Here is a 24,910-nt window from a genome sequence, read left to right on the forward strand (position 1 = left end):
ATACATAAATATTACATATTTTATACTGTTTGATCAAGGTAAACCCAGTAGCAACTCTGCTAGTTTGTTTAGCATCTCAAGTTACTTTATGTGCAATTTCATGCTGCTTTGAAATTTGTCATTTGGTCCAGAATAATGAGATTTTCTTTTCTTCATGCCACATTTTATATAGGTTGAAATAGGTTTTATTTTCTGTGTTAGTGGTTTAAAGGAAATGAAGAAAAGAATTTCCCTCAAATAGAAAAATTTTTGCCAATTTTTATGACTCATCTGTCATTTTGCCTCTGACCCTAAATGTAGTAATTAGCTGGTTGCAAATTACATCAGTTAGGTTGTACTACAATTAAATCAGGTGCTTAGATTGGCCTTTATACATTAATCTGTCAATATTCTTTTACAGTGTGGCAGAATGGCTTGGAAAGGAAGCTGTAATTCCACTGTATTCCTAATTATCACAGCTCTCTGAAGCTTCACCCTCAGAAATGTATAGAAGAAAAATATTTCCCTTGATAAATGGAGCCTTGTTTTATTCCACTGGTGAAAGTTTAGAGTAGAGCAAAATATTTAAAGCTTTACTATAATGGTCTGAAAGCAAACTATTTTTTTTCCAGGTGATACTGAATTAAAAACTCCATCTATTTTTTGCCCATGCAAGGCAGTGCAATTCCCTGGAAATTGATTTTTTTTTCAGGGCTTACTATGGCTTTTCCCAAGCTTTAGCTATATGGAAAATAACACTTTATTGAATCCACTTAGTGAATAAAGTTGGCAGTTAATTTTTAAGCAACTGGACCAGTGTGTAGAAAATTACTGAATTCCTTAAATAGAATCTGACTAGTCTTAAAGTCATTTGATAAATAATTACTTAGGGAGTTGTTTCAAACTCTAAAACATTATATTGTGGGTACTAAAATAATTTCACTTCTATTCACTATACAAATGAGAGTAGTATTTGTGGTATAACAGTTTTATAGGATCTGGGAAAATGTACGTGTTGCTTTATATAATGGATTAGAAAAATGACTTTAGTTTATACTAATCACATGCTTACTTGCTTTCCTTTTAGGCATTATAACATTTTACTATATGTGCCTTTTAAAGTGCATCGATTTGGCACTTTTCCATAAGATTTCTACCCAGCTATTGCTGGGTACTAATTTATCATTTCCCCCCAAAAAAGCAGTGTCAACTCTAGGAAAATCATTAGCATTATTCAGTTAGTTTGTTTAATGTTAATTAGAGGGTCACTTGAGTTTTCAGGGGCTGATGTATTTATAGATTGTGCATTGGATTACTAGTGGGGGGTGTGTGTGTGTCTTGCCAAGTCTGACTTTGGTTATGTGCAGTGCTGTTTGGCAGCGGTTATTGTAGTGCTGGAGACCGTTCTTATCGGTATCTCTGACCTGACCCTTTTGAGCTATGTTATATCATTCCATTTTGACACCTTTTATCAAACTTTAATGAAATGACCCAGGCAAACAAATTGTCATTAAACTTTCCATCACTTTGTCCCTTGGTATCGTCTTTTATAAATTGGACAGCAAATGTTGTATTGATCTTCTCGTTCTTGCAGCTGAACTTGAAATGACCCAGACTGCTTGTTGTTTATGGCCCAGAGTTGCTTTTCCTTGACATTTCCATCCACAGCATGACACCCTTTTTGTTTTTCTTTCTTTCTTGTGGAGATGAATGAACAAGACATACGGTATCGAGACACTCTTGGTCATGGCAACGGCGGCACAGTCTACAAGTGAGTAGTCAATTTTGTTTAAACTTTCTCTCCACTTTTGCCAAATGTGGGTATCCAAGTTCTCCATGGCAAAGATTTTTAAATGACTACCAGCACTTAGATTTTATTTCCACATGTGACTCCAAAATTCTGTAAGGCATCTATTTTCTCAGAAATTGCTTGGAAAAGTGCATTTATATTGCCTTTTTAGTATTTCTGAGTCTGCATCTCTCCTGGGTGAGCATTTAATAGTCCACCATTAGCAAATATACCTTTAACTGGCCTGAAGTTTAATGCATTTTTTTTTTCACTCTTTTAACACCATTTTTTTTTTTAACTTGCTAGCACCCTATGCTAGTCCCCTGCCTGTTTACACCTATGCCCAGTGGAAGACAACCCTTATAAATACCATTGCTTTGCCCTGTGTCGACACTTAGTTATTAAAAAGCCTCTTCCTGTTGTGTTTCCTTCTCTCCTCGCCCTACACCCCTGAGAGAATTTCTACACATTGATGAATATGTTAAGTTATAAAATTCTCCCAAATTCTGGTTGCAGTGATCTTAGCCTAAAGGAGTGTTCATTTTCATATTAAAAAATGCTAACCGTAAAAAATACTTCTCTCGACAGGGAAGTCTTTCTCATGCAGTAGTGCAAAGTTTAAACTACATAATGTAATATCTGGTACTTAATAGTCTGCAATGATGTATGAAAAATATTCCACTAGGAATTAAAAAATCCATATTCTGTAAGAAAGCCCTGAGGGAGTAATAAAGCTTTCCTCCAGAGAGCTGTTTTCCATATATACACTACCCCTGCATCACATTATAATTGTGTTTTTACCTTAGATATTTTACTATTGATATTAATATATATTTTCAAAGTTGTAAAATAATTAATTTATGTTTTTATTGGTTCCTGATTTTCTTAGAATTTTGAGTTCTTACTAACCATGTCTGAATATAGCTAAAAATTTCCCTGTTGCCCTTGAACATGAAAGGTCGCATCCTAAAATTCCAGAATATCCTCAACTCAGATGCCACCTTGGCATAGAATTAGATTTCTCAGGTTAGAAGCTCCTTCAAAGTTATCTGATCTAGTTCCCTCCCTAGGGCTTTGATCCTCTCTGTAGGTGGAGCCAGGAAATGTCCTTTCTCCTAAAGTCTTGAACATAGTCCTTTAAGAACATATGTTTACATATTTGGATGGTTTTTTCCTATAGATGACTGAGTATGGCAAGTAGTTGGTCTGAATGTTAATTGCTTCCACTAGGCTAATTCAGATAATTAAATAATAACACATTTTTTTCACAATCCTTGGGTCTTACCCTCTTGCCCTTAAAATGTGTGATGCCTAATTTGCCTAAAGAATTTGAGGCTACCATTGTCCTTTCCTGGATCTGTACTATCATTCCTTCCCACGCAGCCCCTAGTACTACATAAATAGCATTTCTTCATCCTGGTCTTCTCGCTCTTATCTGACTTGACTTTATACCCTGTCCTGAAGGTTCTTGGGTTCAGGTACCATTAGAAATAAGAAGGAACATGTATACTCAAATTGCTTCTCTTGAGTTCCCTAAAGGGAGCAGTTTTCAAAGTCTCAGCCTTTCTTCTTCTTAATGCTTTTATGCTAATGTTCAGGTGTAATAAAACAGAAAAGTTTTCTAGCAACTCTTTGAATGCCTTTTATCGGCTTCGAATAGAATCCAAACACATTTCTTTAGACTTCTAACCTACTTACTTGTGCTGTTTCACCAAATGTTTGACTCTTGAGCGTGTTAATATTTTTAAATTAAACTGTTGTGAATTTACTGTCCTGGTTTATTCTAGAGAGGAGAAAACATAAGACCAAACCCCAGCAGATAATTTTTATTGGAAATAATATTCTATGTGTTAAAATTTTAATCTTTTATCTTAAAACAGGTTTATAAGGGGAGAGGGCATACAGGGAAGTAGAAATAACATGCTCATCCAGCAAGGGAAAATTACAGCATAAAATTATGTTAGTGTTGTTTTTCTTTAACTGTTATCCTTAATTGTAGTAAAAACATAAAAATTACCATCTCAACCATTTGTAAGTCTACAGTTCAGTGGCATTAAGTACGTTCACATTATTGTGTAACCATCAACACTGTCCATCTGCACAACTTTTTTGTCTTGCAAATAATTTCCCATTTGCCTGGCTAATGTTTTTAGCTAAGAAGCATGGCTAGAAGTTTTCTTTTTATTAGAGTCACAGTATCCAAGGGAGGGTCCTTAGCACGAGTTCTTTAATTTGCTAGGATGCCACAGTGACATTAGCAACTTCTCCTGGGTTTATTTAGTTGGCTTTCATTGCTTATGCTCAAAACACTTTGTAAGATTCAGTATGTTTTTGACAGTGGTTGTCGTTATGGAGGGTGAGTGGCGGTGTCATGATCATTTCAGTACTTTATGTCGTAGATTTCTTATGAAAAGAAGACATTTCACTTATTGCCTAGGTGATTCTTAAGGAGAGAGAACATGAAGATATAAAATTACATAACCACTTGTCGTTGATCAGTTCAGTTCAGTCATGTCCAACTCTTTGCGACCCCATGGACTGTAGCATGCCAGGCTTCCCTGTCCGTCTCAAGCTCATGTCCATTGCGTCATTGATCATTGATCATTGTCATTGATCATTGGTCTTCATTTCTGTCTGGACTTCAGTTTGTGGTGTTCTCCTATTTCTGGCTTTTAGTTCAGCACAAAGAAATGGTATAATCATCAAGAAATGGAAAGCCACTTTACTAAAGTCTCTATAAAACTGAGTGTTTGATGTGTTATGATTGACTTTCTCCTATACTAAGTTTACCTTAATGGTGTTGACTATAAAAACTGTGATTTTTCAAACAAAAATGATTACATTACAGGCTATGCTACATAAACTAGATGAAGAAAATATTGGAAAATCCACTCATTGGTAACAAAACTGCCTAATGGGCCTATTTATTTTTTTTCTTATAAAGAATAATAAAGCTAATAAATGTGAAGCAAAAGTTGATATTTCAGTCTTATTTGCTCCACTTGAGATGTTGTGAATTTTAAGGGATACGATGTTGTGTAACTACAATATATGTTATTTAATAGTTGATCACATTTTCATCCTTTAAGTTTGGGTATTCTCCTCAGTTATACAGTATGAAATTCTGGGCCTATATATTTGAACCAAATGCGGATTCTGTGTATAGCCCCCTGCTGAACTCATGATAGCAATCCAGCCAGGTAATTGTAAATTGTGGTATCTCTTGGATTATTAGTTTGGATGAAATGGATCAATTCTAAGAGAAAGAATTATTTAGGAAAAGTAAATGAATGTACTTTAACTGCTTCATTTCCAAAAGTACAAGTTGCTCCAAAAAATAAATCAGGAAGCACATATGTACTATTCCCTTCTGATAGATTCACAATAAATTCTGAAAGCTTAGAGGAAGTAGAAAACAGTATGTGTTGTGGTTAAGTATAGGGACTCTGAGTTTGAATTCTGCATCTGCCACTAACCAGCTTGTGTGATGTTGGGAAAGTTACATAGTGTCTTCTATCTCAGTTTCCCTATGCTTAAAATGGGGATAATACTAATACCTGTCTTACAAAAGTGGGCTTCCCAGGTGGCTCAGTGGTAAAGATTCTGCCTGCCAATGCAGGAGACGCAGGAGACATGGATTCAATCCTTGGGTTGGGAAGATTCCCTGGAGGAGGAAATGGCAACCTACTCCAGTACTCTTGCCTGGAGAATCCCCATGGACAGAGGAGTCTGGTGGGCTATAGTCCATGGGGTCACAAGGAGTTGGACAGGACTTAGCAACTGAGTACACGTCGTACAAAATTACTGTGAGGTTAAATCAGATGTTCCATAAAAAAGGCTAAGTACTGTGTCTGACACTGAATGTTCATGATTCTTACATGAACTTACTACTGTTCATGATAGAAATGAACAATGATAGAAAGAGCATTAATCCCTGGGCTTTCTATGCTTACTTGGCCATGGGATTCTTTTCTTGAGAAAGATCTGTAAATATCTCACAGAATTAAAGTTGTATTGAATTAACTTTGAGAAATTCTGCAATATGATACCTAATATATTTCGATGTTTCCTTTGGTTCTTTAGTTCCTTTATGAGTATGGTTTATTTTTATATCGTATATTATTTTAAATAGAATGATTTTTCAAAGTTTCAAGGTATATTCTCATTTATTGTAGTTTACTTTCAAATTGCTATAAGACAGCTGGTATAATGGCAAGCCTGTTTTACTGCTGGTAAAAGCTGGGGCTCACATTCATGTAACAGAACCAGCACTCTACACAGCATCTCTTCCTTCCACTGTTTCTCCCTGAGGCAGTGTTTTCTCAAGGTCAGGCAGAGTCCATTGCATTTACTTGTATTTTCTAGTGTACCCAGCACAGTCCTAAGGATAGAAGAGATGCTCTATACATGCTGGCTGGAATAAGAATGAGGCCAGTGGAGGTTTTTTCCAAGCAGGTTTTAGCAGGGTTCTTTAATTGGATCCTCCCCATATCTAGCTAGTTTTAGAGGCTGCATAATTTTGAGCCTGAATAATTGTTTTAGAACATTCACCAAGAAGCATAGGGATTTCTAAACTAAAAGCATATGTTTGAATGATTAATTTTCTTTCACATATTAAAAACTTAGTATTTGGTATCCACTAACTCAACATTCTAGTTACTGTCCTTTTTTCTTGGATAGTAAGTCACATGGAAATGAAAGTAATTAATAGGACCAGTTACTTTGAAAACGTTCTATGATAATGAGCCAGGCACTCAGATTTTTTGCTCCTTCAGTGCATTGTTTGAAGGAGTCGCAAAAGCTCTGGGTCCAAAAATGAAGTAGTATCTACCTCTTAGGACTTAGGCCATGCTGAGTCAGTTAGCCAACACACACTTAAGGATCATCTGTTCTCTTTTTCTTTAATGCAATTATTTAGGCTAAGACTCTTGCTGTCAGCTTTCTGGCCATGTATTCTAATCTCAAGGTATTGGAAAACACTAGTGAATTTTCTAAATCTAGCTGCTTCTTATGGTACAGTTAAGAGGTGTAACCTGGGTTTGAGGTAGAATTTTCTCAGTGGTATAATCGGTAGCACGTATGCTAACTACATGGTGTTTCAAAGATTGGATATATACCATTATTTAACAATTAATTTGACCATATCTAGAGATAAGAGAGGAGGGAAGGGTTAACAGTTCTCAAAGGTGTTGGTCTTGCCTTCTTTCTGTTGTCTTACCTATATTATGAAATATTTGTTGGGCAGTAGGGTGGGGATGGTTCTTGGAGACGGTAACTCAGATCATGTGAACTATTAAACTGTATTCTACCCTTGTGATATGACTTACAGGCCAACTAAAATATTTTTGTTTCAGGACTGGAATTATATCAGCCCACTGCAGTGAACATGATTTATTTCATGAAAATTAGAAGCTGTGGTGGTCAGTTATAGAAAATGAAAAAAATACATGAATCGTTGCCTAATTAAATGCTATTTAGTAAACAAAATATTTTAAAACATAGGATTCCTGAAGGGAAAGTGCAACCAAGAGGGTCCTTGATGTAAATATTGGGAACCACATAATACCGAGAAAAACTCTGATTTCCTTTTTCACCAAACAACCCAAAGGTGCCAAACCGGAAACAGTCACAGGCCTGACCCCAGTTTCTCTAACAGCTGCATCAGTGGCCCCACTTCTTTTTGTTTTTCTCCCTGAAGTGCATCTGGTAAATTAAGAGTAGTTTTTAAATGGTTTTGATATTGACCCAAGAGCTAGGGTGATTGTTTGATTTATTTTAACTTTAAATTTCCAATCAAATGAAGTGCCTTTTCCTTGTAGCCAGGATCGTATTTTAAACAAGCAAATAAGACATCATCTTAATGTAAAATTAAATACTTGTATATGGCTGGATTGTATTGTAGTATCATGTGACAAGCAAGGATATTAAATATTTTCAGAAAATCAATGAACATTTGTCAAATAAAATTAATTATGTCCACTTCCCTCTCTCAGCATTCGCTGTTACAGGTTGGTTTCATACAGTGATGTGCATTGTATTGATTAGAACCTGAAGAATGAACCTGAGCTCCAGACTCTCTGCACTTTCCCCCCTTTGCTGCCCCATCTCCACATCCCCATAACTTCACACATGCTCACATTCATTACAGCAATGATGGATTATTGGCATCCAGCCAACATGACAGGATGTCACAGGTCGCTGAGCAGAGATTTTCAGACTCTGTTTCCACCCGAATTAACTATTATTGAAATAGTTTATTGAGATTGAAGTATTGATCATTTTCTGCTAACCTTGGCTTAAGGGAAGGAAGAAGAGGCGGGGTGTTTCTGAAAGACACTAAATTTCATTTTAAAAAATCTCATTTATTTAGCCTTTTCTTCTTCCTTTTTTATAGCCCTTATTGTTTTATTGCTTGGAAAAGGGTATCTTGGCTTTATTTTTATGACAGTATAATTATACTTCAGAAATGCACTTGATTACTATGGGTAACAAAATTGTTCTAGTATATTGGTTTGGCCAATATTGCTATACAAACAACTTTTCAGTCAATTGAGTCTGGTAAAAATCAATACATTATGGTAATATTTCAAGTAAGAATTTGCTGAATTGAAGTATTTCAACTCTATCTCCTTTTAGGGAAAAATAGTTTTGAAGTAGCAAGACTTCTTTCTAATATTTTATTTTAATAAAAGTGCTTTCTTTATAGAGAAATATAACGTCCTCAGCAGAAGTGGTTAAGAACAGATAAGCATTAGCACACTTCTGTTTGTATAGGGTGGAAGAGGTCTAGTTTCCTTTAAAATCTATTTTCTGGCTGCATTAAGAATGTATAGCATCCAGGTTTGACTTTGTCTCGCAGGGTGTAACTTTTGGATTTTTGTGTCTAGTTCTGGGTGCTGACTTTCTAGAGAGATATGGACAGTTCAGAGAGCACCCAGAGGAGCATGGGGAGAAAAAACAGGGGTCTGGGACATTGTGCCGTCCAGTCCTTCGTTCACTAGTGGGCACCTTCTGAGCATGTGCTGTGTGGAGGGCACTGCGTCAGCTGTTGGGGAGAGCAGGCTCTCATTGGCCTGTGTCCAGATGGAGGGAGACGTCTTGTCGATAGGTAAGTACAGGGCCTCACGGTCTAGGCCATGTGTCTCTGTGGTACACAGGCCCTTGTGGGCCGAGGAGGGAGTGACAACTTTTAGCTCTTTCCTCAGGAGGATTCAGAAAGGGCCTCACGGAGGAACTGTTATTTGAGTTGAAAAGTGATCAGAGGAGTTGGCTGCCTTTTATCTGAATAAGAAAAAATCAAGAGGTCCCATGACAACTGACATAAAGTCTGAAGGGCATTCCTGTAGACAGAGGAGCAGGTTTTTCTGAAGGCCCACCTCAGATTGCTTGTCTTGAATGTCTGTGTGACAGTGCCTTTGGTTAGAGTGAGCCCTGTACTCTTTCTGCTACTTTACCCACCGGCCTGTCCTCCCTAGAGGTCATTTGAACGATGTCTTTCCAGGGCCCAGTACCACTCGTTACCTACTGTAGACACTTAGTGTTTTAGGAATTAACCTGTAGAGGCTGTCTTCACAGTCTCAGGATGGATGCAAAGTATTCATGGATGTATCGCTGGGTGGCTCTGGCTTCTACCTTAAGCAGAATGATACGGCTTAGTGTTCAGGACTGCTGAGAAAAGAATTCCCACCTAGACTGGACATGAAAAGACTGCAAAGATTACTCCTGAGTGTAAAGTTCCAGAATGAAATTTAGCATTCAGCTACCATAAAAATGTTGATGTCAAGTATTGTTTGGTTTTGTTCTTTTAGATTTTGTCTTACTGTATATTCATTGAATGTATACTCACCGACAGTCGCTCTGTGCCAAAGCCATCCAGTAGTGAATAACACAGGTGGCCAGTGCTCCTGGAGCTTGTTCTAGGGGTGCAGATAGACAGCAATCAAGGAAATGAATACCGAAGTAAGATGATATCAGACCTTACAAGTGCTGTAAAGAATGCTCAGCAAGGCTTATCTGAGGAGGGGATATTGGAGCTGAGACCTGAAGGACAGGAAGGAGCCAAGTCATGGGAGAATCTGGGAATCCAGAATCCAGGCAGAAGGAACTGCTGTGGAGAATGCCCTGAGATGAGTGTGAAGGTGTTGTGTCTAGGAGTGTGGTTGGAATTGGAGTAGAGCAAGCTCAGGGGATGGTGGAGAAATGGGAAGGAGCCTGATCATGTGGGATCTTTGAGATCTCGCTAAATCTTTGCCAAGAAGCATGGTCGATATACTTAGCCCCTTTTTACTAGTGAGAAAGATAAAGCTTGGAAGGGTTAAGTGGCATGCCCATGGTCAAATCAAGATTAGAACTCAGTATCAAAACATCGAGTTGTCCACCTCAAATTCCTTCTGACACTACATCAGTACTTGGGCCTACTTCTCAAGCCACGGTTTTCCTTTTTGTCATCTGCACTCTTTTAAGTTTCTCAATTTTTAACCGAAATTATTTTTCAGTGTGAGATCTAAATTAATATATGATCTTGAAAGTCAGTGATGCACCATCTCTAGTTGTTAATTTTAGAGGCTTTTTAGTAGATGTTAAAACAACCATTACTTCGCTGACAGAATTATGGCGACATAACTTGTTATTTGGTCTATCCTTTGGGTCTCTTTACTTATCAAAAGCTTTGAATTTAATAATTGGATCCTGAGATTAATTCTATGTTTGTGCTAGAGGAGTTGGAGCATTTCTTGATTTATAAGACACATTAAATTTTTCTAAACTATTTTACAGTGTCTGATGTGTTAGAAAATTAACGGCTCTTGGTTGGCATATAGCACAAGCAAATATTTGTATGCCACAGCATCTAGGGTATTTACTTAAATTGCTTTTTTGGAAAATAATTCACTGGAAAGTACAAACCACATTTACTGTGTATAACTTTCTGCCACAGTTTTGTTTTTTTTTTTTCATTGCTCTGTCTTTGGTTACCTTGCTATAAGAGACCGTGTTCCTAAATTGCTGCCTTACTGGAGTCGAATACACTTAGGTTCTGATTTGTGCATTAAAACTGAATTGGAGGAGCAGGTTACTAACTGAGAGGGGGAAACAGCAATAGAGACTTAAGCTCTGGGTATTAAGCATCAAGTTTTTTTAAACATTACTTTGATTTTTAAGTGTAACTTTGTATTGTTATCCTCTTGACCCTAAAATTTCCATATTTTTCCTAGTCAGTACTACAAAAGAAGGAAAGAAAAAGAATGTACAGTATTATTGCTCAAAGCAGAACTGTGGTTTTTGTTTTGTGAATTCAAATAATGAAGTGAAGAATGTTCAGACAAAATCAGAACTTGCTTTAGGGCACAATCAATATAGTATTTTAACAAGCTTAGTGTACTTGGAAAATATACATTGTGTAAGATTCTCAAGCATACTGATTCTATTACGACTACTAACTTTAGAAACAAAATGTAATAATATACTGTAGTCAATAAACAAAGCTCTGATTAAATTATAATTAAGTTTTCTGAAAAGTTATCTAAAAACTATGAATAAAATGTATTTTTATGTTGTCTGAGTAACAAAATATATAGCCAATGAAATTTTATAGTTGTAGAGAAAATGATAGGTGGGATAAAATTACAGAGTGAATTTTTACTACCACACATGTGCCGAGTTTAGTTTCTGTACACCATTTGTTTTTTCTTCCTTTTAACTTTTTTTGAAAGTTAATTTTTTAGTGTTGCAGAGTGTAAGCCTTGGGTAACTGACTGAAAAGGCAAATGCGAAGTTTCTCTGCTTCCCTGGAAGCCTAGTAAAATGTGTTAAGGCCTTGCCTTCATGTCCCCAGCATGCAGTGGATACTCAGAATCGTATGGCTGCATTTGTTTCCACCCTGGGCCACCGTTGCATGCCAAGGGTTAACGCCAGCAACGCTGGAATGTAGCTGGGTAGAGTAGGTGTCACCAACATTGTGTAACCTGTGATGAAATCCTGAAATCAAGGGATTTCTCTGAGGAGTTAAAGCAGACAAGGGCTAGAACCACCGTTGAAAGTCATGCTTTCTTATTTCTTGATGCTTTCCCAGTGCCCTTTTTAGTAAACAACTGCATTTTGATTCAGTGAGGAGCTAGCGTAAGCATACTATGTGCAAGCCTAAAATCTTCTGATGGCATTTTCTAGCACATAGACTACAGCTGTATTTTTTTTAAATTTTACTTTATTTTTAAACTTTACAGTATTGTATTAGTTTTGCCAAATATCGAAATGAATCCGCCACAGGTATACCTATGTTCCCCATCCTGAACCCTCCTCCCTCCTCCCTCCCCATACCCTCCCTCTGGGTCGTCCCAGTGCACCAGCCCCAAGCATCCAGTATTGTGCATCGAACCTGGACTGGCGACTCGTTTCATACATGATATTATACATGTTTCAATGCCATTCTCCCAAATCTCTCCACCCTCTCCCTCTCCCACAGAGTCCATAAGACTGATCTATTTTGTATTTGTATTTTTTGCATCAGGCACATGTACCTTACAGATGACTTATAGGAACAAACAGCTGTCTTCTTTCTTCTCACCTTCCCTGAAATTTGTAATCTTTGAACTAAGTGATTAACCCAGTATTTAAAACATTAATTCCTGTCTCCAGACTTCAGTCAGTTCCACATACAGTTCTGCAGAAATTGCATCTTTGGGTTTTTTTCATTGCTCATGATTTTGTGAGTGCTTTTGTGTATGTATTTAAATCGTTGGAGTCTTACAGATGTTTTGACCTCTGATCTTTACAAACAAGTCTGGTTTCTTCCTCCCACGCAGACCCCTCTCCCTTTCTCCTCTCGTTAATCTTACTTTAAAAATATATGTGAGGTCTTTAAGCCTTAATCTCGTGAATAGATTGGAGAATCAGCTCCTCTTGACTAATCTCAAAGGACTTTGTAAAACAAAATGTTACTTAATTTTTGGAGAGAATGTTCTAATGCAGTTTATATATTTTTGGAAATCGCTACAGATATCTCAAAAAGAAGAGCAAGATGGAATTTGGTTTAGAATCCAAATACTTTCTCCTGTTGTCCAAAACATAGAGGCAACGATTTTTCTTTGCTTAAAGATGACTCTCCCTGGATGGTGTAAGGTATGATGGTAGTTTGAGTGTTGTTCATTTTTTAGGTTAAAGGGAAAAGTTCCTCCTGGTTTGTTTTAACCCTAGTCATGATATGCCAGTGTCATGAAGTCTGTTATACACAAAAGTGCACAAAATGAAGATAAAGTGCCTCTCTTCAGCCTGACAAAAGCCATTCCTTTGCAGAATGGTAGCTGCAGCGAAAGTAAATAAGTGAATGGACAGCAATCACAGCCTAGTTGATGAAACTGTTCAATTAAAGCACAGGCATTTACATGGTGTAATTTCCCTAAATTGCCAATGAGCCCCTTTAGACACAACCAGTGTTCAAATTGATTTCAGCATTGATTTTGGCTGAAGCTGATAAATTTCTGCTTGTTAGTTAAAGTAATTTTGCAGAAGACTTTGTACTGCAGTATTGAAGTGTTCATTTAGCTGATGGTTAAAAGAGGAGTTATTTACAGAGGCCTCTACTGTTGGTCTGAGATGGGACAATTCCCCAATCATCTTTTACTTTTAATTTTTTAGGCTTCAGTATACCAATCAATAGGTGATTGAAACTGATTAAAACTTATCCAACCAGCTGCCTATGGCAGTTTAATTAGGAGCTGGATGATTCTTAAATTAAAGTTGTCTTATTTTCATTGCATAGCCATCTTCCAGAAGAGTAAAAGACTAACAGTGCTGAAAACTTAAAGTTTGGCTTTATTAAAGTATCTAGCAACTGTTAAATCACTCAATAGCTATTCCTGAGGCAACTCAGAAATGTATTCAGAGGCTTTTGCCTTTATACAGATTAAAAGTAATAATGTGCTTATTTGCTAGCCAAGAAGATTTTTTTGTGTCAAAGGGATAATCTCTGGGATAGTGAGATATGTGAAAGAACCAAGATCTGTGATATATATCGTATTACACACGCAAGATGAATGTTTGAGCTTTACTTTTTAAATACTGCAGTACAGGATGAAACTAGCCATCATGATGTCCTGTGCATCTCCCTGCTGAAAACCATCAGCTTTGAATTTGTATTTTTTTGTTGTGTTTTGAGGCCTTGATTAAAATCAATCCCCAGTGAATGAAAGCCCACTATTTTCATATAAATACATGCTGACTTTTCACCAATATTGTGAACAAGGTTATAGAAGAGAGATTTTTGTTTGTTTTGTTTTCCTCTCCCAGGGAAGCTTCCCCATACTCATTTTCTCTAGTGTGGGACAATTTCTTGAGTTTTTAATGGAAATGGGTTAATATTTCTGTCATAGGGGACAGATTACATCTGGTACTACAGGGAAGAAGGGGATAAATGGCTCACTTTTCAGAGGTGCATTTACTCTTTGACCCACTAGGGTACTATTTAGTGTGCTAGCAGAGGTAATTTAGTAAATTGTACCCCAGTGGCCTGAAAAAGTTAATGCAACTCTGAAAAGTGAGTCATTCAATCGATTTTCCCTATTGCTTTTTAAAAACCAGCACTGACCCTATCCAGAGAACCTTGAAGACAACTGGAATTAGAGGATCTAGAAGCAGCCCATTTATGTTCACACAGGCTTGTTTGGGACAAGCATTGGATTTGGCTGCAGAGGAATTTGAATCCACAGCCCAGTCCAAAGCTTCAGTCAGTTCAGTTCAGTTCAGTCACTCGGTTGTGTCTGACTCTTTGTGACCCATGGACTGCATCACTCCAGGCTTCCCTGTCCATCAGCAACTCCTGGAACTTACTCAAACTCATGTCCATCGAGTTGGTGATGCCATCCTACCATCTCATCCTGTGTCGTTCCCTTCTGTTTCCACCTTCAATCTTTCCCAGCCTCAGGGTCTTTTCTAATGAGTCAGTTCTTCACATCAGGTGGCCAAAGTATTGGAGCTTCAGCTTCAACATCAGTCCTTCCAAAGAATATTCAGGACTGATTTCCTTTAGGATTGACTGGTTGGATCTCTTTGCAGTCCAAGGGACTCTCAAGAGTCTTCTCCAACACCACAGTTCAAAAGCATCAATTCTTCAGTGCTCAGCCTTCTTTATAGTCCAACTCTTACATCTATACACGACTACTGGAAAAACCATAGCTTTGACTAGATGGGCCTTTGTTGGCAAAGTAATGTCACTGCTTTTTAATATGCTGTCTAGGTTGGTCATACCTTTTCTGCCAAGGAACAAGCGTCTTTTAATTTCATGGCTGCAGTCACCATCTGCAGTGATTTTGCAGCCCGCAAAAATAAAGTCTCTCACTGTTTCCATTGTTTTCCCATCTATTTGCCATGAAATAATGGGACTGAATATCATGATCTTTGTTTTTGAATGTTGAGTTTTAAGCCAACTTTTTTCAGAAAAAGTTCTCCAAAGCTTAGGAGATAAGAATCTTGAAGCAGTCGTTAACCTCACCAAGCCTTGGTTTCCTTATCTGTAAAATGGGGCTAATAAAAATATCTGCACATTTTTGCACAACTTAAATAGCTTCTTTATATAAAAAACATTTTATAAACCATAAAGCACAATTGAATGTTACTTATGAGTAGAAGGAGGTTTTCTGAAATAGCCATTTTTATATCTCATTTTGGAAAGTGACTTATTGTTAGCTTTCCACTATGAGCAGAGATGATATTGTAATCAAGCCATTTCAGAAAGAAGTTTCCTAACTAGTTAATTGTCAAGATACTCTTGTTTCCCTCCCACATGTGTTGCCTCATTTTTTTCCTATCCTCATCATTAGGCTTTCTCTTGCCTCTGTTTTGGCCATTAACATTCTTTCAGAAGCTTTGATCAAGAGATCACTATGACTATAGCTTCCTTAATCTCAAAGGTACTTGGGCCATGTATTAAAAGACATTACTGTAGTTGATGTTAAAGGCTTGAATAAGGCTATATCACCTTATGAAAGAAATATGGAGGAAGTGATGACCACATTAACTTTGAGACAGATGTGGGAGTAAAAAGGAGAACCAAAGTAAATAGAAAGAAGAAGAAATCATAAAATGTAGAGTTAAAGTAGCTCTGGTTGGAATTCTTTCTAACCCTGCCAAGTTCTCTATATTAAACATTAGGTTGGTTTGTGAGCCCTGTGTATGATCAGCATCTTGAAAGAGTTGTTAATATATGTGACCTAATAACATATTTGATTTGATACTTAAACAGTCTGGGGGGCCCTGTTGCTTAACCATAAATCATTTTACAATCAGTAGTCAGCATTTGTAATGGGTTTTTAGGCAGAAGGAACGTTGGCATAGACTGCTATTTGAACTAGTACAGTTTATATAAAAGCTTTTTACAACTGCTGTTTACTTTGGATTTCCTATTTTAACAGCTAGAGCCTGGCTAATGTGTTTATCTATTATGGGAGACAACAACTGTCAGTGTTGATTTCCCTGAAACTATTTGAATTTTTTTTTTTTTCTGTAGATGGCTATTTTGTTACGTGACATATTGGTAAAATCCACCCCCAAAGAAACCTACCAAGAGAATAAATCTCTAAAATGATCAAGCAATAAAACAAAATTTTCATTAACTGAACCATACATAGCTAGTTTACATTTGGTTCCTGATTTTAATTTTAATTGCATTAAAAAACAACATCCAGGGTTTTTTAGAAAAAATTAATCTCACAAAATAACAAAATATGTTTGTTTTGTTTGTGTATGTATGTCTTTCTTAAGCCAGAACTTAACGACTGGTTTCACCATTTTAGTGACTGGCTTGTTTTCTTAAGTTTCCCATTCATTTGGAGAGTTTCCAACAATTGATAGTGCTCTATAAATAATTCACAGTAATTGCATCCCACTTTTCACTAACCTTTTATGCAGTATGCTCTGTGAGAGTGGAACTTAAGTCAATGGCATTTATTCCACGTGGTATGTGACAGAATTGCCCTGCCCCCTCCACAGGGCAGTGGCATTTCAGTGTTCTTGTGTTGCTGTCATGATTAAAAGTCATCATATGTGCAATTACTCTTGAAATCCTGGCTCCACAAGGCAGAAAAAAGGGAGGAGGCGTATTTCCCTAGTCATTTTGATGACTGTTTTACTAACAGAGTGACACTTATCACATGTCATATTACAATTTATGCTGAAACATGAAATATTTGCAGTCAGATCATAGGTCAGTCCCCCATTCTTAAATTATATCCTACCTCACCATTAGAGAAGCACAAATATTCCCTATTATAATTCTTCTCATAATTGAAAATAATTTGATTAGAAAGTATTTAGAAATTGATATGCAGAATAGTGTTATAGAAATTAGATGCCTACTTTAATTGTATGAGATTGTACAAGCTTTATCAGAAAATATATGATCAGCTCTAGGTTATTTATTTTGTGAACAGGAGTCATCTGGGCCGATTCATATTTTTTCGGTTCTCCTAGAATTTGAAATTCTAAGCATAAATAATTTCAGTAAACATTGTAAAATACAGATGCAATTGATCTTATGCATGACATAAATTTGTGTGGGAGTCCAGATGTTGAAATGTGAACACAGGTTGCTTCTCCCTTATGTCCTATGTGAATCTAGGACTTTTTAACATTTCATTTTCAAATTTCTCCTTTTCCTTACACACTTTTAAAAATTCTTATAGAAATTCTGTTTAGTTTTTTGGGTTGATTTATCTTTTAATAAAATCTTATTAGGAACTAGATGAAAGTTAACACACCTCTAACCTTGTGTGTATTGTACTAGACCCATCTTCATATAGAAAATTATAAGATTAGTTGCATTTGTCCCCAAATATTGCTTTTGAAGTCAGTCACGTGTTCTTTTGGATACCTGCCCTGAGCAAGGTACTGCACTTGGCAGTGTCAGAGGTGTAACACCAACATTCTGGGCCTTGGGAGTACTGTTCTGTGGGTTCTCTTGCTGGCGTACGTTCTGTACCTTCTCATCTCCTTTACTGGTTTCTTCTCAGCTCCCTGATTTCTGGATTTGGAGTTGTTCGGGTCCATTCCTCATACCTCATCTCTATTTATTTCAATTCCTAATTGAGGCACTTCCATGGTAGTCTACTGGCTATGACTCTGTGCTCCCAGTGCAAGGGGCCTGGATTTGATCCCTGGTTAGGGAACTAGAGCCCATATGCTGTAACTGAGAGTTTGCATACACAACTGAGAATCCCATGTGCCTTATGAAGATTCCACATGTCACAACAAAGATTGTAGATCCCCATGTGCTTTAACCAAGACACACGTAGCCAAATGTGTGTGTGTGTGTTAGTTGCTTAGTCATGTCCGACTCTGCAGCCCCATAGACTGTAGCCCACCAGGCCCCTCTGTCCATGGGATTCTCCAGGCAAGAACACTGGAGTGGGTTGCCATTTCCTTCTCCAAAAGGAACTGTAGAAAGAAAGAAAATGAAGTCGCTCAGTTGTGTCTGACTCTTTGCAACCCCATGGACTGTAGCCTACCAGGCTCCTCCATCTGTGGAATTTTCCAGGCAAGAGTACTGGAGTGGGTTGCCATTTCCTTCTCCAATGCAGCCAAATAAATAAATTAAAATATTTTTTTAAAATTCCCAAGTGAGATTTTGTAGTTTCATGGCTTTACATGCCATCTATATGTTGATGAAGCCCAAATGTATATCTCCAGTCCTGTCCTCTGCCCTGAACTTCAGACTCATATCTAATTACCAGTTGAATGTCTTAGGCATTTCAAAGTTACCCAAAGCAAACATTTCCTCTAAAATCTGTTCCTTCTTAGTTTTTCTAACCTTTGTAAATGGAAACTTCGTCCTACAAGCTGCTCATGACAGAGAGTTTCCAGTCATTCTTCTTTCTTCTTTTTCTCCCAGACCATCCATTATATTAACCCACAAATCTTGTTGGCGTTTCTTCAAAGCTGTTTGAGCAAGCGGACCACCTCTGACCTACCACCATATTCTAAGCATCTATTATCTCTTGCCTCCCAGCTACTGTTCTAGTTTCTGTCCTTAATTTCCTACGAAGAATTCTCTTTACCCAATAGCCAAAATGATCTTTCTGAATATAAACTCTCCACATGTTTTTTTTACTGTGACTTTTTATAGCATTCAGAATAATAGCCAAAGACCTCACCATGGTCTAAATGGTACTAAACAATCTGTCTTCCCATTACCTTTCTGACTTGTCTCCCACACCTAGTCTTTCTTATTCCAGTTCCACACACATGTCAAATACACACTTCCACCTTAAGGCCTTGAACTCAACATTTCCTCTGCCCACAGTCCTCTTTTTCTGTCTAAATGGTATGCTCCTTTACTGTTCACATATAACTGAATGAGAGGTGCATTCCTTAATTTCCTCCTACCTATAATATTTTTTTTAAATGCCCCTAATCTTGATCACTGTCTATATCCCTACCTTTAGTCTTTTTTATTGCAGTTCTGCTACGTGACATATTGTGTATTTATTTGATTATTGTCAGTCTTGCCCCACTAGAAAGTAAGCTCCAGGAAAGCAAGAACCTTGTCTGATTTGTTCTCTACCCCAGCCACAATGCCCACCATTGTTCTTGGCAGTTGGAGGTATGCATTATTTATTAAATACGAAAACTAGGTATCTAAGTGGAGAGTGTGTCATATACTCTGGTAGAATTTGGGGATATAGCAGGGAAGAGAATGGACCTTGACCCTGACTTGAAACTTGCAATAAAATAGGATAAGATACAGACCCTATATTAAGAATTTACAGATTGTTTGGTAATTAGTGTTTACAGTATAGTTAAACAAAGCATATACTAGTGAAGTTATATAACACTTTTGAAGAAAAACAGTATTAGCAGCAACATGTGACATATCATAAAACATCAGAGTAGTTGATGCCAATGGATGAACTGGCATCAACCACAAGATAGGGAAACATAATCCATCGGATAGGGAATATAATATGTGGAATTTTAGTACATTCTTCTTCTGAATTCCACGTTCAACATTCACAGTATCCTGAAGTAAACTTATTTCAAATCATTCCCTGTGTATACTCTGTCTGTACTGGAAAGAACACAAGCATTAAATTGAAATAGACCTGAATTTGAATCTTATACCTGCCATTCATAAATTCTTATTACCTTAATATCCTCACATCTGTTTCTATTATTATCTGTGAAATGTGGCTTATGTTATATACAACATATAGAAATTAGAATAATTCTGTGGACTGTTAGAAATTGTTAGTTCCCCGTTTCATTTTTCTTTCTCCCCTTTCCTGACTACACCATTTAATTATTATCTCACAAATATTTGAGTATCTATGATGTGCTAAGTATTTTGCTAGATACTATATATGCATTGTTGAATGAAGTTGATGTGGTCTCTGCTCTCATGAAGCTAAAAAGTATAGGATTATATATTTAAGGATGACTAGATAAGAGTCTTCTCTTTCTGCTAATAAACACCATAATTCTATGATCTTTGCTTGAAATTTTAGGTTTAGCCTCCTCATCCCGTGTTTCATAGATTATATCTGGCCAAAGTCTTCTATCTATGTCCCTTTTCCACATCTGGTAATACTACCTAGATTCCTACTACCCCTCTTACCTAGCCTGTAGTAACACCATTCCAAGTGCTCCTTGCTCTTTCACGTAGTGCTGTGGTAATCTGCAGCCAGAGTAAGAATTTTAAAGTCTGATCATAGCACTCTTCTGTCCAAGAACCTTCAGTGGCATTTATCGACCAGCAAATTGTGGGTAGCAGATTTGCACCAATAATACTGAAAGCTGAAAGACAATGGTATCCTCACAAGATAAAAAGGAAATAACCGTCTCAATTAAACTGTCATTCAAGAGTGAGGGCAGGGGACTAACCTGGTAGTCCAGTGGCTAAACTCTGTAATGTCAATTTTGGGGTGTCCGAGTTCAGTCTCTGGTCAGGGAACTAGATCTCACATGCTGCAGCTCAAAAGATCCGGCATACCTCAACTAAGGCTTGGCACAGCCAAATAAATAAATAGTTTTTTAAATGCTTTGTGGTGACCTAAATGGGAAGGAAATCCAAAAGAGAGGGGATATGTGTACATGTATCAGGCCTTTCCAGGTGGCACAGTGCAGGGGACTTCAGAGATATGGGTTCAGTGATTAAGTCGAGAAGATCCCCTGGAGGAGGAAATAGCAACCCGCTCCAGTGTTCTTGCCAGGATAATTCCAGGGACAGAGGAGCCTGGCAGGCTACACTCTGTGGGGTCGCTAAGAAGTCGGACGACTTAGCAACTAAACAGCAATAACAATCCAGGATAGTAGACAAAGAGAGGTGAAAAGTAAATGAATAAGGTGGTAGAAATAAATCTATATGTATCAATAATTATAGATATATGTTGCCAGTTAGTAGATTGGTCAAGTGGAACTTAAAAAAATACAGCTATCTACTATTTTTAACTATTTTAGAATATATTCGTAAAACATGAATACAGAAAAAGGTTGAAAGGAAAGGGTTGGGGAAAAGATACTAGGCAAAAACTAATCAATAGAAAGCTAGTGAGGTTATATTAACATAAGACAAAGCAGACTTTAAGGCAAAAAGTTTTGTGGGTTTTTTTTTTTTTAATTTTAGGGATGAAGATAGAAAGGACTACTATATGATGATAGAAGAAAAGAATATATAATAGTCTTAAGCTTGTATATAGCTAATGCTGCTACTGCTGCTAAGTCGCTTCAGTCGTGTCCGACTCTATTCGACCCCATAGACGGCAGCCCACCAGGCTCCCCCGTCCCTGGGATTCTCCAGGAAAGAACACTGGAGTGGGTTGCCATTTCCTTCCCCAATGCATGAAAGTGAAAAGTGAAAGTGAAGTCCCTCAGTCGTGTCCGACTCTTAGCGACCTCATGGACTGCAGCCCACCAGGCTTCTCCGTCGATGGGATTTTCCAGGCAAGAGTACTGGAGTGGGGTGCCATTGCCTACATAACCTTAAAATACATAGAGAAAAAAAAAAAATAGCTTGACAAGGAAAAGTTAATAAATCCACAATCATAGTAGGAGAATTGTCTTTCAGTAATCAATAGATGAAACAAATAAAAATTAAAGATATAGAAGACTTTAACATCATCATTAACAAGCTGATCACATGATCATATAACACTCTTTATCAATCATATTGAGAGGATATAGAGGTATAGAAAACTTAAGAATTGATTATATACTAGGGGACAAAGCAAGTCTCACTTAAGTTTGTAACTTACAGATCACTTTTTCTGACTATAATACAATTAGTTTAGAAATTAATAATAATAATCTTTTTTTTTTTTTTTTTTTTTTTGTTTGTTTGTTTATTTTATTTTATTCTTTTTTAAAAAAATCACATGCTCCCCATCCTGAACCCTCCTCCCTCCCAACCTCCCCATACCATCCCCCTGGGCCTTCCCAGCGCACCAGCCCCAAGCATCCAGCATCGTGCACTGAACCTGGACTGGCATCTCGTTTCATACATGACATTTCACGTGTTTCAATGACATTCTCCCAAATCTTCCCACCCTCTCCCACAGAGTCCATAAGACTGTTCTATACATCAGTGTCTCTTTTGCTGTCTCGTACACAGGGTTATCGTTACCATCTTTCTAAATTCCATATACATGCATTAGTATACTGTATTTATGTTTTTCCTTCTGGCTTACTTCACTCTGTATAATAGTCTCCAGTTTCATCCACCTCATTAGAACTGATTCAAATGTATTCTTTTTAATGGCTGAGTAATACTCCATTGTGTATATGTACCACAGCTTTCTTATCCATTCATCTGCTGATGGACATCTAGGTTGCTTCCATGTCCTGGCTATTATAAACAGTGCTGCGATGAACATTGGGGTACACATGTCTCTTTCCCTTCTGGTTTCCTCAGTGTGTATGCCCAGCAGTGGGATTGCTGGATCATAAGGCAGTTCTATTTCCAGTTTTTTAAGGAATCTCCACACTGTTCTCCATAGTGGCTGTACTAATTTGCATTCCCACCAACAGTGTAAGAGGGTTCCCTTTTCTCCACACCCTCTCCAGCATTTATTATTTGTAGACTTTTGGATCGCAGCCATTCTGACTAGTGTGAAATGGTACCTCATAGTGGTTTTGATTTGCATTTCTCTGATAAAGAGTGATGTTGAACATCTTTTCAAGTGTTTGTTAGCCATCTGTATGTCTTCTTTGGAGAAATGTCTATTTAGATCTTTGGCCCATTTTTTGATTGGGTCATTTATTTTTCTGGAGTTGAGCTGTAGGAGTTGCTTTGTATATTTTGAGATTAGTTGTTTGTCGGTTGCTTCATTTGCTATTATTTTCTCCCATTCTGAAGGCTGTCTTTTCACCTTGCTAATAGTTTCCTTTGATGTGCAGAAGCTTTTAAGTTTAATTAGGTCCCATTTGTTTATTTTTGCTTTTATTTCCAATATTCTGGGAGGTGGGTCATAGAGGATCCTGCTGTGATGTATGTCAGAGAGTGTTTTGCCTATGTTCTCCTCTAGGAGTTTTATAGTTTCTGGTCTTATGTTGAGATCTTTAATCCATTTTGAGTTTATTTTTGTATATGGTGTTAGAAAGTGTTCTAGTTTCATTCTTTTACAAGTGGTTGACCAGATTTCCCAGCACCACTTGTTAAAGAGATTGTCTTTAATCCACTGTATATTCTTGCCTCCTTTGTCAAAGATAAGGTGTCCATATGTGCGTGGATTTATCTCTGGGCTTTCTATTTTGTTCCATTGATCTATATTTCTGTCTTTGTGCCAGTACCATACTGTCTTGATAACTGTGGCTTTGTAGTAGAGCCTGAAGTCAGGTAGGTTGATTCCTCCAGTTCCATTTTTTCTTTCTCAAGATCGCTTTGGCTATTCGAGGTTTTTTTTGTATTTCCATACAAATTGTGAAATTATTTGTTCTAGCTCTGTGAAGAATACTGTTGGTAGCTTGATAGGGATTGCATTGAATCTATAAATTGCTTTGGGTAGTATACTCATTTTCACTATATTGATTCTTCCAATCCATGAACATGGTATATTTCTCCATCTATTAGTGTCCTCTTTGATTTCTTTCACCAGTGTTTTATAGTTTTTCTATATATAGGTCTTTAGTTTCTTTAGGTAGATATATTCCTAAGTATTTTATTCTCTTCGTTGCAATGGTGAATGGAATTGTTTCCTTAATTTCTCTTTCTGTTTTCTCATTATTAGTGTATAGGAATGCAAGGGATTTCTGTGTGTTGATTTTATATCCTGCAACTTTACTATAATCATTGATTAGTTCTAGTAATTTTCTGGTGGAGTCTTTAGGGTTTTCTATGTAGAGGATCATGTCATCTGCAAATAGTGAGAGTTTTACTTCTTCTTTTCCAATTTGATTCCTTTTATTTCTTTTTCTGCTCTGATTGCTGTAGCCAAAACTTCCAAAACTATGTTGAATAGTAATGGTGAAAGTGGGCACCCTTGTTTTGTTCCTGACTTTAGAGGAAATGCTTTCAATTTTTACCATTGAGGATAATGTTTGCTGTGGGTTTGTCATATATAGCTTTTATTATGTTGAGGTATGTTCCTTCTATTCCTGCTTTCTGGAGAGTTTTTATCATAAATGGGTGTTGAATTTTGTCAAAGGCTTTCTCTGCATCTATTGAGATAATCATATGGTTTTTGTTTTTCAATTTGTTAATGTGGTGTATTACATTGATTGATTTGCGGATATTGAAGAATCCTTGCATCCCTGGGATAAAGCCCACTTGGTCATGGTGTATGATCTTTTTAATGTGTTGTTGGATTCTGATTGCTAGAATTTTGTTTAGGATTTTTGCATCTATGTTCATCAGTGATATTGGCCTATAGTTTTTTTTTTTGTGGCATCTTTGTCAGGTTTTGGTATTAGGGTGATGGTGGCCTCATAGAATGAGTTTGGAAGTTTACCTTCCTCTGCAATTTTCTGGAAGAGTTTGAGCAGGATAGGTGTCAGCTCTTCTCTAAATTTTTGGTAGAATTCAGCTGTGAAGCCGTCTGGACCTGGGCTTTTGTTTGCTGGAAGATTTTTGATTACAGTTTCAATTTCCATGCTTGTGATGGGTCTGTTAAGGTTTTCTATTTCTTCCTGGTCGAGTTTTGGAAAGTTGTACTTTTCTAAGAATTT

General features: G+C 37.1%; 1 protein-coding gene across 2 annotated transcripts in view; it reads left to right on the forward strand.

Annotated features, from left to right (window-relative positions):
* The window catches only part of MAP2K5 (mitogen-activated protein kinase kinase 5), a 280,907-nt gene that overhangs the window by 65,323 nt on the left and 190,674 nt on the right, over positions 1-24,910 (forward strand). For both annotated transcript variants that reach the window (XM_005893296.3, XM_005893295.3), the window contains exon 8: positions 1,686-1,750. In XM_005893296.3, the coding sequence (XP_005893358.1) occupies positions 1,686-1,750 (65 nt within the window). The remainder of the gene's footprint in view (positions 1-1,685; positions 1,751-24,910) is intronic.

Source organism: Bos mutus, chromosome 10 (assembly GCF_027580195.1).
Source record: "Bos mutus isolate GX-2022 chromosome 10, NWIPB_WYAK_1.1, whole genome shotgun sequence".
Taxonomy (NCBI): Eukaryota; Metazoa; Chordata; class Mammalia; order Artiodactyla; family Bovidae; genus Bos; species Bos mutus.